The sequence below is a fragment of the Salvelinus fontinalis genome, chromosome 28, assembly GCF_029448725.1.
Source record: "Salvelinus fontinalis isolate EN_2023a chromosome 28, ASM2944872v1, whole genome shotgun sequence".
Classification (NCBI taxonomy): Eukaryota; Metazoa; Chordata; class Actinopteri; order Salmoniformes; family Salmonidae; genus Salvelinus; species Salvelinus fontinalis.
Window position 1 is genome coordinate 22070086 of NC_074692.1, and position 12827 is coordinate 22082912.

The window sequence follows — 12827 nt, forward strand, 5'->3', positions numbered from 1 at the left end:
GTATGTGTGATAACCCAAGGGGGTGGGCTGGGAACACTTGCATATTCATCAGTCTGTTCCATGTCCATTTTTTGCCTAACCACACATAATCTAGTTCCCACCCCATATCTCCACAGATGGCCAGGTTAGGAATCAGTTTGTGCACACCAAGAAAGCAGAGGATTACTCTGTTTTGAACATTGTAACAATTACACTTGCTTCATGACAAATCATTAAAGTGAAGTGTTTTATTTGTTCATTATGGTTTGGCCTTTTTGAATTACAGGGATGTGTACTTGATCTGGGTTGTGACTCTGTGAAAGCACTCGTTTGTCATTTTGCTGGACTGTGGTAATAGGAGCACATTATCCTGAGAACCGCCTGTGTCTGCTTGTTTAATCAATTATGTGTATTGTATTGAGTGTGATTGATATTTTCTGTTATTTTATTAAATATACAATTCTGTCTGTCACAAAACCAAATTATTTCAGATGATTTGTTGTTGGCTGAGACCTTGTACAATGTCAATTTTAGTACCTCAATTAGTCTCCAATTATTTGGCCCTGCTTTTCTGGAAGGCTTATTTTGATTGAAATTTAATCAGTGGGGGCTTTTGTTTTGGAGCTGACATGCACACATGTTCAAATTACTCAAGGAGTGAAATGTAGTACATTCTGAATAACAATAGCCAAATAACAGTAGCCAATTCAAATCTAAATTTGGAATCAAATATGGGTGATTCAGCATGTGTTCTTGATATACACAATATTTCTCTTGATCGGAATTCACATTGTTTTCATGAGCAGCTCTTAGAACCCCCCCTCACCACCCTTAACACATCAAATTAGCTCAGGATCAGTAGCTCTAAACAAATCCCTCCAATGTCTTCAGTGTTTTACTTATCACATGAGAGACGAGAGCATGTATGTTCTCTTTCTAGTGTCCGCTGCAGGGCACTATTTTTCATCTAAGTTAAAGATTTCAAACTTTCTGCCTGGATCTTGTTCTGCAGTCCATGAGGCACACTGTTAAGTATTCAACTCTCCAAATAGTGAGAGTTGTATTTTATTTCATTCATACACAATAATTCAGATAAAAAAATAAAAAATAAATAAAAAACAATTATTTTTGAATGGCCTCTGCCTACAGAACACTAGCAATCACGTAATGCTCCCTCCAATGTTCAAGAGCCCAGCCATCAACATCCATTGACTCTTGGGTTTGAATCAATAAGGTCACCTGTTCTAACTGAAGACTTTTCTCCATAGTTATCTCCTCAAAAACAGAGACAGTCTACCCGGTCAAAGCGTATGGTTCCGTCCCTTGATTTATCGCTCATTTCAGACTGGTAATGGCTCTGTGCTAAGCAGGGGACAAAAGCAGGTAGTTCTTTCTGTGTATATTTTTTTGATTGATATTACTATGCCACACTGTGATACACATCTCTCCTCTGTTAAATAAACAACATTTACAACTGGACTAATGTCTTACAGTGTAATTACTTAATAGTATATGAATGTATCATTGTAAAATCCTCTCCTATTCCTCTCAAACCCACCATTGTATCTTTCTGTGGGTTGTATTTGTAATGTGATTTGTAATTCCATATTTTGGTGGTTGAGCTTGGATACAGAATGCAGCACATTCCTATTAATCCCCAATGTGATTCTATTACAAATCCCATTCCACATGGCATTGAGGAATTGATCATACACAAAACTCATAAGCTCACATTCTATACAACTACGTCTGATGGTTTTCTTCCGTTTCACGACAGCTAAAACTGAGCTGACGGCTCTTCCTTTGCAAAATGCTTTATTACTTCTAAAAACCCTCTGGTTTAGGGGCATATTTTGTTTTACATTTTTTATTAAAAAGACCAAGCTTTGCTTTGATTTGTTTTATATTTTGAGCGGCCTTGTGTGTACTGTGTTTTGGCTGATTGTCTGTTTGGTGTCCCTGAGATGTGTCTTCTAAGTTAAGTTGAACACAATGGGTTAATATTTGAATAATAGATGTGCGTGTAGCATTGGATCAGAAGAGCTTTTGTTTCTGAAATCGTAAACCCTGCCAATTAGTTTAGTGGCTGGCAAGATTAGCCCAAAAATATGTTTCAGTGTTGCAATAGTAAAAGACAGAGATTGTGTCAATGCTGCAGTGAAAGATTGAGATCGACTACAGCATGTGTTAGGGCAAGGTCAAGCTAACTTTATATTTGTAAACTGAGGTATTTTATCTGCTTTTTCTTAGTAATTTTCTGACAAAATAATTATTACAGTAACTGAACATTTAGAGGTCGATCCATTACTTACAATTCACATAATGTACCTACATAAAATTTAGCAATTCATAAAATGTTCTAATATTTTGTACTACTCCTACTGAATTCTCCCTCGTTGGCAGTATTGCAGCTCTGGGTTGTTATTGAACACTAGGTTGAACTCTTTTTGACAGGGAGAACGCAAACACCATTACGCCACTCTGGGTGTGTTTGGACAAGTCAATAGAGCAGACCATCCCCATAATTAGTGGTGTGAAGGGAAAGCGCAAACTCTGGGATGGATGAAAGGAAAGGAGGCTTATGGTGTGCAGTAGTTCCACCTGATCCTGGAGGTCTGTAGGGTTATATTGGGTTGATAGAGGTGTTTTCTAGTCGACCCACCCTCCATATTGTCCACAGCATTCCATTATTCTTTCTCTGTGAACAATGCCAATATACACTGAGTGTACAAAACAGTAGGAACACCTTCCTAATATTGAGTTGCACTCCCTTTTGCCCTGAAAAGCCTCAATTTGTCGGGGCAATGACTCTAAAAGGTATCGAAAGAGTTCCACGGGGATGCTGGCCCATGTTGACTCCAATGCTTCCCACAGTAGTATCAAGTTGGCTGGATGTCCTTTGGGTGGTGGACCATTCTTGATACACATGGGGAAACTGTTGAACGTGAAAAACCCAGCAGTGTTGCAGTTCTTGACACACTCAAACCGGTACGCCTGGCACCTACTACCATACCCCGCTCAAAGGCACTTAAATCTTTTGCCTTGCCCATTCACCCTCTGATTGGCACACATACACAATCCCTGTCTCAACCTGTCTCCTCTCCTTCATCTACACTGATTTGAAGTGGATTTAACAGGTGACATCAATAAGAGATCATAACATTCACCTGGTCAGTCGGTTTTGTACACAATATATTTTTTTAAGTTTAGGGCATGAAGCATTTTGGAGATTATTTTGTGAGGCACCAAACATGACCTGACCTCACAGGGATTTGTTTGTCAAGACACAGTTCTTCTATCAGAGTACATTAATGTACATAGAGTCCAGTGGAATGCTTTATGAACAGTAGACAGTCATTACACAACTCCTAAACTGTTGGACCATCGCTACATATTCTTGGCGCTAAGGACTAAATCACTTTTTTAATCAAAACTATTTAGAGAGGAAAAACACTCAACACTGTCTCTGACTAATGCAATTCTAAGATTAACTTGTTGATAATTCTAAATCGGCTGGCTGCCACAGTTAGTTCCAGCTCTCCGTGATGTTTTCTTATGAGAAATTGCACAACGTTTGGTTATTCAGTCTCCAACTGAGAGACCCAGCACAGCAGAGGACCCATGTCAAGTTCGGGTAGTAAACCTGGACTACTCTTATAGTAAGGTCTAATCATGCCACAGGGGCATAGTTCTAATACTTGAGTCATTGTGTACGCTACTAGATTTTTTTATTTTATCCCCCTCAACAATAAAAAAAGAAACTGCAACAAAAAGCTAAAGAATAAACAACTGAAACGATGTATGCCTGTTTCGTTTTTCTAAATTTGATAAATTTTGTCATGTTGGACTGTGTCGCAAATGAAATCCCAACTCATTATATCCACAGATGCCTGGAACTGGATGTCCATATGACTCTTCTTCAGTTCCCATAAAAATAGAGTGGATTTATTCAAAATTACAGACATATGACTCTTCAGTTCCCATAAAATAGAGTGGATTTATTCAACATGTACAAACTGCTGGCCTATTTAGTTATGGCCAATGTCAGGGCCGTGCACAGACGTTTCAGGGGGCAGGAGCAATAAATAAATAAAAGCATAGGCCTATTTTATTTCTGCAACAACACACTCATCACAAATTGTATGCAAGCTAGTTGCCTCCTAAAGACATGATTGATATCGGAAAAAGTGGGTGGGCTGTCAGCCGATCGTTGATGATTGATGTAAATCTGCTAGCAAGCTGGCTCAATAAATCACAATCCGTAAAATGATTATCTAAATAACTTTCTAATATTCCTAATCTTCTAACTCATGATATGGCTGGCTGGTTATGTTAGTATATGATGGTTAGCTAGAGTCGACTATCTCAGTTGCTGCTGCTGATAAACATGTGCAACTCCCAACTAAAGAAAGGATGGAGTTGGGTCTGTAGATGCAGCCGCTCCTCTCTCTTTACCTGTCTCTGTTGCTCCTAAATATTGATCATGTAAATCAAGTGTTAATTAAATGTTATGCTGCAGCTTCTGTGGCAGTACTGTTGATAAAGGATTCAAAGAGGACCAGTGCGCTTTCTCAGAAGTTTGGTTGGTGTGCAAAACCTGTGAATTTATCAGAAGGCTGCAAAGCCGAAACGTGTGTACGCTATCCCTGATGCAGTGAAAATATTTTTTTTTTATTAATATTTTTGAGTGCGGACCCATCTTTTTAATAGTGTTGATATTTAAAATAGGTAATTTGCTACTCATACATCTCAAGACATTCATGTTTGGATACTGTACACGCAATCTCTGTGGGCAGACCCGGGAAAAAGCAAGCGATTTGTGTGCAAGCTCCAGGGCAGACCGGGAAATAGCAAGCGATTTGTGTGCAAGCTCCAGGGCAGACCGGGAAAAAGCAAGCGATTTGTGTGCAAGCTCCAGGGCAGACCAACAGGTGCAATCAAGGGACTGGGTGGTGACTTGCAGTCAGTTGGTTCAGAACAACAATGACAAACTGTCCACGAAAAAAAATATTATACCACCACCCAAAAAGGCACTTGGCAAGTGGGAGGGCAAAGGGGCAGGTGCTCAGGCACAGGTAGATCTCTATCTGTGTACATGCCAAACCCACCGCTTTGAATCGGTCAGTCCTGTTAGTACCAGAACATTATTTAATTTTTTTGGAGGATGCTCAAACTTTTTCTTGAGCTTTGGCTTTCCTGGAAAGTGTTTGTTGGATTTTAGGCACATGCATGAATCTTTTGTCCACAGCTAATTGGTAATGGGAGCACTACCATTGTAGTTTACCCATGCTTACCTTTATAGATCTACATACAGTACACTCCCGAAGGAGGCCCACACACAAAAGACACCAGAGGAGAAAGTAGCTACTGCTGCTGGGGCATCACCACTGTAGGAAAGTTCCATGACTTTTTCCCCTTTGCCCTACCTGTTGTTCTACAGGTGTGGGCATTGCCACAGTCGTGATCTCCTTTGTGCTCTGCACCTACTACAACGTTCTCATGAGCTGGGCGCTCTACTACTTCTTCAACTCATTCCGAGCCCCCTTCCCCTGGCAGTCCTGCAACAACACCTGGAATGCTGTCGGTAACTGCTCCATCGGTTTCCCTGGCAACACCACCCACTTGCATTCGGCCAGTCAGCAATACTTTGAGTAAGCATCGATCTTCAATGAATCACATTTTTATTGATGTAGGGTCTAGAAGTCACTGGCATGGGTAGGGCCCAGGACTCTTGTGGTTATTGTTATAGCTTGTTTTATCACAAAACAAAGAGGTCCCATCCAGATTACTGTAAAGTCAGGGCTCTTGTATTATTGAAGGATAACAGTATGATTATGAAGGTTTCTTTAGCTTTGTTACCCATCCTGACCCTTATTTCCTCTCTAAGTCACAGGCTTCTGGAGATAACCAATGGTATTGAGGAGGCAGGAGGACTACGCTGGGAGCTGTTTGGCATCCTTATCCTGGCCTGGGTCATTGTTTACTTGTGCATCTTCAAAGGTGTCAAATCCACTGGCAAGGTCAGAGTGTATTCTCTGCACTCAACAGCAGCTACTTATGGGTATTCCTCTTTAGAACAGTAGATTGTTTAGTGTTAGTAATTTGTGGTATTGGCTAACAGAAATGTATAGATATTACTGTTTCATTTTAAATGGTTGCATTCACCAGATACTCTTTGTTCTTAAATGTATACATTTATAACTTTTGTATGCTCTCAGGCTGTCTCATCGGTGGGGAATCATTATTCAAATTTAAAGTTTTTCCATTGCCTTGGTCTACATTGTTGGTGGGTGTTGGAGGAGAACAGATGGGTGTCAAATATCATGTTTCTCCTCCTGGTATTTAGAGGAGACAGAATTTGTTCCACCTCTGTTGCTTCATACACCTTGTATGTTTTGATCGACAATACATTTAAAATCATGTTATACTTACTGAGTATTTGTATTCTTCTCACTCTGTGCTTTAGGTTGTTTATTTCACCGCCACGTTCCCATACTTCATGCTGTTTGTCTTGCTCATCAATAATGTCCAGCTTCCTGGAGCCAAGAATGGGATGCTTTACTTCCTGAAGCCTAAGTGGAGCAAGCTGCTTGACGTTCAGGTGTGACATACTGTATTAGAGGATGAATGACGATTAATGGAAAGTTTCACGGACACAGATTATGCCTAGTCTGGGACAAAAAAAGAATCCATTGAAAAAGGTTTCTAGTCCAAGATGAGTATTTGTGTTCTTGTTTTACAGTATGAGTAAAAGCATTGTGTGCATCGCTCACCTTTATCCGCTTATCTCTGCCTTACTGCAGGTGTGGGTTAACGCTGCAGCCCAGGTATTCAACTCCATTGGAATAGGATTTGGTACCATGATCTCCATGGCCAGTTACAACAAGTTCAACAATAACATCCTCAGGTTAGAGATGCAGTCTCCTGTACCACTATAGGACCACTTTGTCTTTGCCATCACATGGTTTATCTGCAGATACACAATTCTATAGTTCAAAAATATTAACTGTCTCATGGTGAATAAGAGCAGTTAACTGTGTCTGCTCAATAAGACCCAACATGCTTTGTACATCAACGTATCTGTCAATCAAGTGAGGGCATGTAAGGTTGTCAATTATTAAAACTTAATTTAAATTGATGTAATTTAGCAGATGCTCTTATCCAGAGTGACTTACAGTAGTAAGTCATATTTTCTTCGTACTGCTCCCCCTTCATACATTCTTCAAAGGGAGGCACTGCTGCGCCTCCTTTTTGAAAATCTAGTTTAAATCAGTTCTTTTGTTCTCTCTTATTTCTGTGACAACAGCTAAATAGACATAGCGTGTGCGATGGAGGTGTTTTGCAGATGGTCTATGCGAATTGAGAATACTTGGCTTTGACAAAGACGTAAAGCTTCAGTGGCAATGGTTTCTAAACAAGGGCCTGGTTACTCCTCAGAAGCAACCAAGCACGTGGCTTGTCCCTTGCTTTGTGACTCTGGCCAGTTACTGTAGTTACTCACCACAGACTAGGGCAAGTCCAAAGGGGGAGGGGTGTGACTTCATAAACAACAACTGGTGCACTGCTTCCAGTGTGAATGAAATCTCAAGCTTTTGCTTCACTGATATAGAACACCTCATGGTAAGCTGCAGACCGTTTTATCTACCTAGAGCTTTCTCTTCTGTAATTATCACGGCTGTCTACATCCCTCCACAAGCCAACGCCACTTTGGCATTCAACGAACTGTATGGGGCCATAAACAAACAAGAAACCGCCATCCAGAGTCAGCATTTCTGGTGGCCGGCGACTTTAACACAGGGAAACTTAAAACTGTTCTACCTCAGGGCCTCCCGAGTGGCGCAGCGGTCTAAGGCACTGCATTGAAGTACTAGAGGCGTCACTACAGATCTGGGTTCGATCCAAGGCTGTATCACAACCGGCCGTTATCGGGAGTCCCATAGGGAGGCACACAATTGGCCCACCGTTGTCCGGTTTAGTGGAGGGTTTGGCCGGGAGGGCTTTACTTTGTTCATCACGCTCTAGCAACTTCTTGTGGGGGGCCGGGCGCCTACAAGCTGACCAGTTGAACGGTGTTTCCTCCGACACATTGGTGCAGCTGGCTTCCGGGTTAAGCGGGCGGGTGTTATGAAGCACGGTTTAGTGGCGCAGTGGTCTAAGGCACTGCATCGCCGTGTTAGCTGTGCCACTAGAGATTCTGAGTCCAGGACCGGTCTCCCGCGACCGGGCACACAATTGGCCCAGCGTCGTCCGGGATAGGGGAGGGTTTGGCCGGCAGGGATGTCCATGTCCCATCATGCACTAGCAACTCCTGTGGCGGGCCGGGCGCAGTGCACGCTGACACGGTCGTCAGTTGTGTTTGTGTTTCAGAGGAAGCACGGCTCTCGACCTTCACCTCTCCTGAGACCGTACGGGAGTTGCAGCGACAAAACAAGACTGTAACTACCAATTAGCTAAAGCTAGCTACCCCAGAAGTTGCGGTCAAACAAATTATGCTTTATTACCAACAGGGTATTGTAAACACATCGTTCGTGGCCGGTGTTTTCTTGTTTGCAGACTTTTTTTGTACAGCCTTGACAGTGCTACTGTATCTTTTTTGACACGCAAAGACCCAAACGGCGTTCCATAGTATGTATGTTGTGAAGCTAATAGCAGTGACGCTATTACTGTGTAACTCCGGTAGGGCAACATCTGAAAAATAGCGCACTTGATAGTGTGCACCGGTGCTTTACCAGTCGGCGAAAGCCAACATCACTCACGACAGAGAACGATTGATTGTCAAGGGCAATGAATTCCATTGTCTTGGCTTTAACGTATTTCGCCTTTGAGTTGTCTCGCTGAAATGTTCTTACTCTTACAAATGACTGCTGAAATGTTCTTACTCTTACAAATGACTGCTCGACTTGTTGACTGCTCGATCCACACAGCAGACATTGTGGGCTAGGTTTGGAATGCTGTGTTGCACGTGTAGCACAACATTTTACGTACACCATGTACCTATGTTATATAGGTAAGCACGGTAGCTTTGACATCGGTTTTTAACATTGGTGTTAAACTAGACATCGGCCGATGTAGGCATTTTCAGCTAATATTGGCCGATTCCGAAATGCTCACCGATATATCGTGCATCCCTACTCAAAATGTTATAGGAGCCAGCCTAGGCTACTGCTCAAATGCTGCTGTAATAGGCTTACATGTTTCTCCTTTGCATGTTTTTTTTTGGTTATTCATTGCCAATCTTTTAAAACCGAAGCCAGACTGCAACATTTTAGTAGCCTAGCTAGGACTATGGCATGTGTCTGTACACTTTCCCTCCGCTGACGCGGTAAATGGAACACATGATGGCAGCACAGTTGACATTGAATTTACTGATGCAAGGGCATCAGGCTGTAATTTCATAAAGTAGATGACTCAACTGTTGACTCATTTATACTTGCTTGTGTATCCTATTGTTCTTTTAGTAGTAATGTATACCCGCGTGGCGTGTGGATCCTTTTTCTTATAACTTTTTGACAATTGTCACGATCGTCGTAATAACATTCGGACCAAGGCGCAGCGTGATATGAGTTCCACATCTTTTTATTTGTGAAACGCAAAAAACAATAAAGAGCAAACGACATGTGAAGCTATGGAGTGCTCACAGGCAACTACACATAAACAGATCCCACAAAAAAAACAGTGGGGAAATGGCTGCCTATTAATGATCCCCAATCAGAGAAAACACTAAACAGCTGCCTCTGATTGGGAACCATACCAGGCCAACATAGAAATAAAACAACCTAGATTACCCACCCTAGTCACACCCCGACATAACCAAAATAGAGAATAAAAAGACTCTCTATGGTCAGGGCGTGACCGTACCCCCCCCCAAAGGTGCGGACTCCGGTCGCAAAACCTGACTCTATAGGGGAGGGTCCGGGTGGGCATCTAGCGTCGGTGGCGGCTCTGGTGCGGGACGAAGAACCCGCTCATCCCGCGGATCCAGCATTGGTGGCGGCTCTGGTGCGGGACTTTGCCCCCGCCCAGACCACGGGTCCGGCCATGGAGCCGTGTAGAACTCTGTGCCCGGACTGGACCTCGGCGCAGAGGAGGACCCCGGCCATGGAACTGGGTTGAACGCCGCACCTGGACTAGGCATCGGCGCAGAGGAAGGCTCCTGCCTTGGAGCGAGACTGGACGCCGTGCCTGGACCGGGCACCGGCGCAGAAGAAGGCGCAGGCCATGGAGCGGGACTGGACACCGTACCCGGACTAGGTACCGGCACAGAGGAAGGCACTAGCCATGGAGCTGGACTGGACACCGTACCCGGACTGGGTACCGGCACAGAGGAAGGCTGCTGCCCTGGAGCAGGACTGGACACTGTGCCTGGACTGGACACTGGCGCAGAGGGAGGCTCCTGCTCTGGAGCTGGACTGGACGCCTTGCCTGGAAGCTCCGGACCGTTGACCCTCGCCGGAGGTTCCGGACCATCGCCGGAGGTTCCGAACTGGTGACAAGCACTACCAGGCGCGTGCGAGGAGCAGGCACAGGACGTACCGGACTGGGGAGGCGCACTGGAGGCCTAGTGCGTGGAGCCGGCACAGGTGGTACCGGACTGGTGACGCACACTTCAGGGCGAGTGCGAGGAGCAGGCACAGGATGTATTGGACTGGGGAGATGCACTGGAGGCCAGATACGCGGAGCCGGCCCAGGTTTCACCGGACTGATGACACGTTCCTCCAAACGCCTGCGTTGCCGCATACTCCTAGCCAACTCCAATCTCCGGTACCCCTCCTCACACTGTTCCAACGAATCCCAGGCGGGCTCTGGTACTCTCCTTGGGTCGACCGACCACCTCTATCACCTCCCAGGTGGTCTCTGGCTCTCTCCGTTCACTCTCCTCCAATTTCTCCATCTTCTCCCAGATGGGCTCTGGTTCCCTCCTCGGCTCCGCCGACCACCCCGTGTACCACCCCCCAAATTTTTGGAGGCTGTCCTTTGGGCTTCCGTTGTGGCCGCGAACCCCTGCGTCGGCCCTGTCCTCCCTTCTCTCCTTGCGTCTGCCGCCAAGGAAGGCGATCCTGTCCTGCCAGGATTTCCTCCCAAGTCCAGGATACCTTCTCCTCCTGGGCACGCTGCTTGGTCCTGGTGTGGTGGGATCTTCTGTCACGATCGTCGTAAAAACATTCGGACCAAGGCGCAGCGTGATATGGGTTCCACATCTTTTTATTCATGAAACGCAAAAAACAATAGAGCAAACGAACCGTGAAGCTATGGAGTGCTCACAGGCAACTACACATTAACAAGATCTCACAAAAAAACAGTGGGGAAATGGCTGCCTAAATATGATCTTCAATCAGAGACAACGCTAAACAGCTGCCTCTGATTGGGAACCACACCAGGCCAACATAGAAATAAAACAACCTAGATTACCCATCCTAGTCACACCCCGACCTAACCAAAATAGAGAATAAAAAGGCTCTCTATGGTCAGGGCGTGACAACAACCAAGATGACATTTTCTGTAGGCAACAGCAATGACCATTGGAACCAAAACTTGGCATTGACATTTAGCCTACAACATGTTTAAACTTTTGTTCCGGTAGAAGATTCGGTCCGTACCATTTAGTGATGATATGATACACTGCACTACAGTGTGGGTGTGGGTCTGGGAGGAGGGGTGCGTGTGTGGCAATGTACTGCCGTTTGGCGCGCAGCACATTTGCAGTACTTGCTGTGACTTGTAGTGCAGCATATCGTGGGCTGTATGGAAACAGGCCAAAAATGAATGACAACCCAAATAATTGTGCGGGCCAGGCAGAAATGTGTCACGGGCCGAAATCGTCCCGTGGCCCTTGTTTGACACGTGCTCTAAGGGCACATGGTGTGCGATCGATGACAACAATGTTAAGTGGACAAGTGACAGTGACCGCATGGAATTCAAATGAGGAGATGGTCAGGTGAGTGAGGGAGAAAAGAGAGAATATCCACTTAGAGGAAATGAGCAGCCCTGTGCCACCACCGCAACGACCAGAAGCTGTCGGACTATGAGAGAAAATGTAGTCAAATCAGCTGGGGTGATCCATGTCTCTGTCAGGGCCAAAAAGAGAGAGCAGCTGGGGTGATCCATGTCTCTGTCAGGGCCAAAAAATCTAGGGACTGGGATGAACTCAGCATTCTTGACCGCAGATCGGCAGTTCCAATGGAGAGCGTGATCACAGTCGTCCGGAACAGCTGATGCTCTCATGCATGCCTCAGTGTTTCTTGCCTCGAAGCGAGCATAGAAGTGATTTAGCTCGTCTGGTAGGCTTGTGTCACTGGGCAGCTCACGGCTGTGCTTCCCTTTGTAGTCTGTAAAAGTTTGCAAGCCCTGCCACGTAAGACGAGCGTCAAAGCCGGTGTTGTACGATTCAATCTTAGCCCTGTATTGACGCTTTGCCCGTTTGATGGTTCGTCGGAGGGCATAGCAGGATTTCTTATAAGCTTCCGGGTTAGAATCCTGCACCTTGAAAGCGGCAGCTCTACCCTTTAGCTCAGTGCGAATGTTGCCTGTAATCCATGGCTTCTGGTTGGGGTATGTACGTACAGTTACTGTGGGGACGACATCCTCGAAGCAGTTATTGATAAAGCCAGTGACTGATGTGGTGTACTCCTCAATGTCATTGGAAGAATCCCGGAACATGTTTCAGTCTGTCCACATCAATAAGGACTTTAACATTGTCCACACATACCCTCCCAGTCGTGAAGACGGCTCTCGGACCAACAGGCTCTGAGAAGGCTTCTACGCCCAAGCAATAAGACTGCTAAATACTTAATTAAATGGTTACCCAGACTATCTGCACTGACCCTATCTTGCACTGACTTCACAATACA

General features: G+C 44.9%; 1 protein-coding gene across 2 annotated transcripts in view; it reads left to right on the forward strand.

Moving 5' to 3' along the window:
* The window catches only part of LOC129826397 (sodium- and chloride-dependent GABA transporter ine-like), a 40880-nt gene that overhangs the window by 14024 nt on the left and 14029 nt on the right, over positions 1–12827 (forward strand). For both annotated transcript variants that reach the window (XM_055887090.1, XM_055887091.1), the window contains exons 3-6: positions 5420–5630; positions 5867–5999; positions 6446–6580; positions 6783–6886. In XM_055887090.1, the coding sequence (XP_055743065.1) occupies positions 5420–5630; positions 5867–5999; positions 6446–6580; positions 6783–6886 (583 nt within the window). The remainder of the gene's footprint in view (positions 1–5419; positions 5631–5866; positions 6000–6445; positions 6581–6782; positions 6887–12827) is intronic.